We start from the raw sequence: 4571 nt of genomic DNA, 5'->3' as shown, positions 1-4571 counted from the left end.
TAACTTTTTTTTCCAAGGAATTTATATGGTTCACTCTCCCCCTCTACAGATATGGACACGATCAACTATATGCGTAATTTTTTATTAATGTTTCCTCCCATATTTTCTTTATTGGTTCAATATATTCAAAATCAGACTGTTTGGCTTATCAAAAAAAAAACCGACTGTTTGGATTACACAAACTGAATTTCGTTTTAATTGAATGTTGTTTAGTGTTTGACCAAATGTTTTACAAATAAAATGGTTATAGACAATGTATTGAAATGTTATATACTGAATCTCTAATAATCTTTATATTTTATAAATATGGAGAATATAAATAAACGATGTAATATATGATCAACAATTTGACATTGTTTGACTCATTTTAGTGACATGCATATATAATTTGGCAGATGATGCAACACAAAAGATTTAGCCTTGCGCAGATAAAGCAAAAGCACTTATATAATTGAAATTAATTATCCAAATATAAGCGATCATGTAATATAATCAAAATTAATTTTAAACTATTATAACGCATAATAAGTATTATAAATAAACCATACATACTTTGTTATTAACCCTTTCAAAATGAACTAATAGCGTACCCACACATCATCTGGATATAGGTTAGTTATTATTGAAAATTAATTTCAACAAAATTGTTAAAATGACTTCTTCTTTTTCTTTTTTTTTTTCTTTTTTTTTGAGAAGAATTGTTAAAATGACTTTGGTTGGTTTATTGATATTAATGAATATCTAGCATTATACCATTACGATGCATGAATTGATAGCTAAATTATGGTATGTTAATATATGATTAAAAAGGTAACTTTTTTTAAAATTATTTTTAGAAACTATGGTTGGTAGTCGAAATTTTTTAGAATATATTTTAAAACTTCTTAAAATAATAGAGTGCAAAATGTGTTAATAATTCTAATATACTTAATATATGACAAATGTATATAGGGGAACAAACAGCAAGAAAATGAAAATATAAAAACTAACAAAAATAAGAGAACATCATTTGATGTAGTTATAGACGAAGACTTTTTCATCATATAATTTATGATTATATATATATATATATTTTTTGGAAAAATATGAGGATAGTTTAATTAAATACAAGCAATGTGTTCTTAGTTTTGAAAGGTCAACAATTTATTTTGAAATATTTTTATTAAATATTTAAAGTAGTATTTATAGCTTTCATCTTTGGTAATTATTCTTTTGGGAATCTTATATTAATATCTCATTTAACTTCTTTTTTTGCCAGGCATTAGAAGAGAACAGGTTGTACATTATAGACTACCATGACAAGATCCTTCCATTTCTCAACCAAGTAAACTGTTTTGATGACCGAAAAGCCTATGCAACACGCACAATATTTTTCTTGACACCAATTGGAACTCTGAAGCCTATTGTGATCGAGCTGAATCTTCCACCAGTGGATCCAAATTCCCCTTCTAAGCAAGTCCTAACATCCCCAGTGGATGCTACCACAACTTGGATGTGGCAGCTTGCCAAAGCCCATGTTTGCTCCAATGACTGTGGTGTTCATCAACTTGTTCATCATTGGTATGTATATTTTTCTCCTACCGGCCGGAATAGAATAGGATTCTCTTTATTTGAAATAAGATGCTGTAGTTCATGGTTCAATTTTAATTTCTGGTACTAAGAGTGAATATAGCATCTCATCATTTAAAATTTTAATTGTTTTTTATAATTCAATAGTCAAGTCAGGAGAATTTAAAACCTGGATATTTCTATTAAGAACACAAGAAGATACTAACCAATTAAACTATAAGACTTTTAACAATATACCATTTAATTTGTAATATTTAATTTGAATAATGAAATAAATATACTTATCTTCAATTATACACACCATTTAATTTGAATACCACATCTTTATGTTGTTTTTATGTTCATAAGTTAACAATTATACATTTCAAAAAATTTATACACACCATTTCAATCTAAAATAAGCCAAGTTGCCAGCGTAAATTATGTTGTTTTTATGTTCATAAGTTAACAATTATACATTTCAAAAAATTTATACACACCATTTCAATCTAAAATAAGCCAAGTTGCCAGCGTAAATTATGTTGTTTTTATGTTCATAAGTTAACAATTATACATTTCAAAAAATTTATACACACCATTTCAATCTAAAATAAGCCAAGTTGCCAGCGTAAAATTTTTTTTTTTTTTTTGGGGAAAGTACTGTTACTGTATGAGACTGAAAGTTCTATTCCAAAGATAAGTGGATTTTCATTTGGATTTCATTTTCACGTAGGGGTTTGGCAACACGAGATCCGACTCAGCCCCATGGGTTAAGACTTTTCATTGAAGACTATCCTTACGCAAATGATGGGCTCCTGATATGGTCCGCCATTGAAGAATTGGTTCGGACCTATGTAAACTACTACTATCAAGACCCAAGCATGGTTTGTTCTGACTCAGAGCTCCAAGCTTGGTACTACGAGTCTATCAATCGAGGCCATGAAGATTTGAAAAATGCTAGCTGGTGGCCTAGACTCTATAGTCCAGAAGATCTTAGCTCTATACTCACCACTTTAATCTGGCTTGCCTCGGCTCAACATGCTGCACTGAACTATGGGCAGTACCCATATGGAGGACACATCCCAATTCGTCCACCACTTATGAGGAAACTAGTGCCAAAGGAGGATGATCCAGAGTACGCAAAATTTGTGGCTGATCCAGAGCAATATTTCCTATCAGCATTGCCAAGTCGGTTTCAATCAACAAGGTTCATGGCTGTGATTGATATACTCTCAACACACTCAATTGATGAGGAGTATCTTGGAGAACGAAAAGACTTGTCAACTTGGTCAGGGGACAGTGAGATCCTAGAGGCATTCTATAGATTTTCAATGGAGATGAAAAGGATTGAGAAGGAGATTGAAAAGAGAAATGTTGATCCAAATCTAAGGAATAGACATGGGGCTGGTACTACAGCGTATGAGCTGCTTATACCAAGCTCACGTCATGGGGTTACTTGTAGAGGGGTGCCTAATAGTATAACAATTTAGGGATATAATAATGGAGAATAACCCATCTCTGTTCTTTCACATTTTTAACGACTTTGTCTTCTCTATAAGCATTAGGAGATAAAATGATAAATGAAAGAATAAACTAAAACAAATTAAGTTTGATATTCTTATTTAGCAAAATAAATAAAGCAAAGTGGGAGATGGGTTTTCAATTCATGTAATAGTTTTATTTTATTTTAATATGTAAGTAATGTAATTTTACCCATGATCAAAAAAACTTTATGTTCGCGATAATAAACATGGTGAGAAGTCATGTAAATATGTTATAGCTTTTCCAATGTATGCTTTTATTTACAGAAAATATACACACACAAAAATTTCATATTCTAGGATCATTCATATTCATTCATATTCATATTCACTCCATAATGGAGAATTAGGATTTGCATGATCCTTCCTATCATCAAAAGTTCCTTGATCATTGCTAGGATCATTATATAGTTCCTTGATCCTCATCGCTTCTTTGATTTTTTTCAAGTAGTAATTCATTTATCCTTGGTGTGATCTTTATTATTGCTAACACACCCCCACATGACTTCGGTCATGAACTATGAGCTTGGATTTGAGAAGCTTGACTCGATAATTGGTGAGGCCCTTGGTGAACACATCATCAATTGTAGATTTTGGTCTGCATGGCTACGTGTCAACCGTTGGTGGAGTGGCGTTAGTAGATCTGAATTTGTTTTTGAGAGTCAAAACCAAAATTCAACATTGCCCCAAAAAAGACCGATGGTTACCTGTACTCTTCTTTTGTCGAAAAGAGAAACCAAGCTCAAAAATAAATACTAAATAAATAAAAAGCAAAACATGCATGTGTGTAAAGTAAACTTTGTTTAGTTTATATAATAGTGGTAAGGCAATATATCACAGTTATAAATACAAAAATGGAGTTTCTCAAAAAAAAAAAAAAAAAGTTACGAAAATGGAGTTTATCTTACTTTGGTTGTGTGTGTAGTATCTGCTATTTATAACTCCAGTCTACTACTACAAAGGTTAGGCTCTTTTGTAGTTGTACTCTGGTTATGTAATGTATTATAAACCCGGTTTAAAACACTATTATTATTTTCATGTGTGTTCTAATAAGTATTACTATTTACTCGGAAAAAAAATTAGGAATGTTTATCTCACATTGTTTGTATGTGTCTAATGTCTGCTGTTTATAACCCCAGTTTACAACTACAAAGATTATGTCATTTTGTAGTTGTACTCTAGTTATATAATATATTATAAACCCGGTGTCTACAACTACAAAAGTTAATTTAAAACACTATTATTATTTTCGTGTGTGTTCTAATAAGTATTACTATTTACTTTAAAAAAAAAAATTACCCTGTATCCATTTCGTTGTAGGTTATTCTACTTCCCCTTTTCGTAAAATCGAAATCGTAAGATGTTCTTAAAATTTTTTTTTTCAGGGAGGGTTCTAGTCAAATTGTGCTATTTCTTTTAATGGTTCACTATACATGTTAAATTCTGACATTACTTCTAATGAGTAACTGTACAGAGAAATTA

General features: G+C 30.7%; 1 protein-coding gene across 1 annotated transcript in view; it reads left to right on the top strand.

Moving 5' to 3' along the window:
* LOC112032371 (linoleate 13S-lipoxygenase 3-1, chloroplastic) overlaps nucleotides 1-3038 on the top strand; it is a 30917-nt gene extending 27879 nt beyond the window's left edge. Inside the window, exons 8-9 of the mRNA XM_065763828.1 lie at nucleotides 1259-1560; nucleotides 2282-3038. Coding sequence (XP_065619900.1) covers nucleotides 1259-1560; nucleotides 2282-3038 — 1059 coding nt within the window. The remainder of the gene's footprint in view (nucleotides 1-1258; nucleotides 1561-2281) is intronic.
* The last annotated feature ends 1533 nt before the right edge of the window (nucleotides 3039-4571 follow it).

Source organism: Quercus suber, unplaced genomic scaffold, assembly GCF_002906115.3.
Source record: "Quercus suber isolate HL8 unplaced genomic scaffold, Cork oak 2.0 scaffold_527, whole genome shotgun sequence".
Classification (NCBI taxonomy): Eukaryota; Viridiplantae; Streptophyta; class Magnoliopsida; order Fagales; family Fagaceae; genus Quercus; species Quercus suber.
The sequence above is the reverse complement of the archived record's forward strand: the minus strand, read 5'-3'. Positions and strand labels throughout refer to the sequence as shown.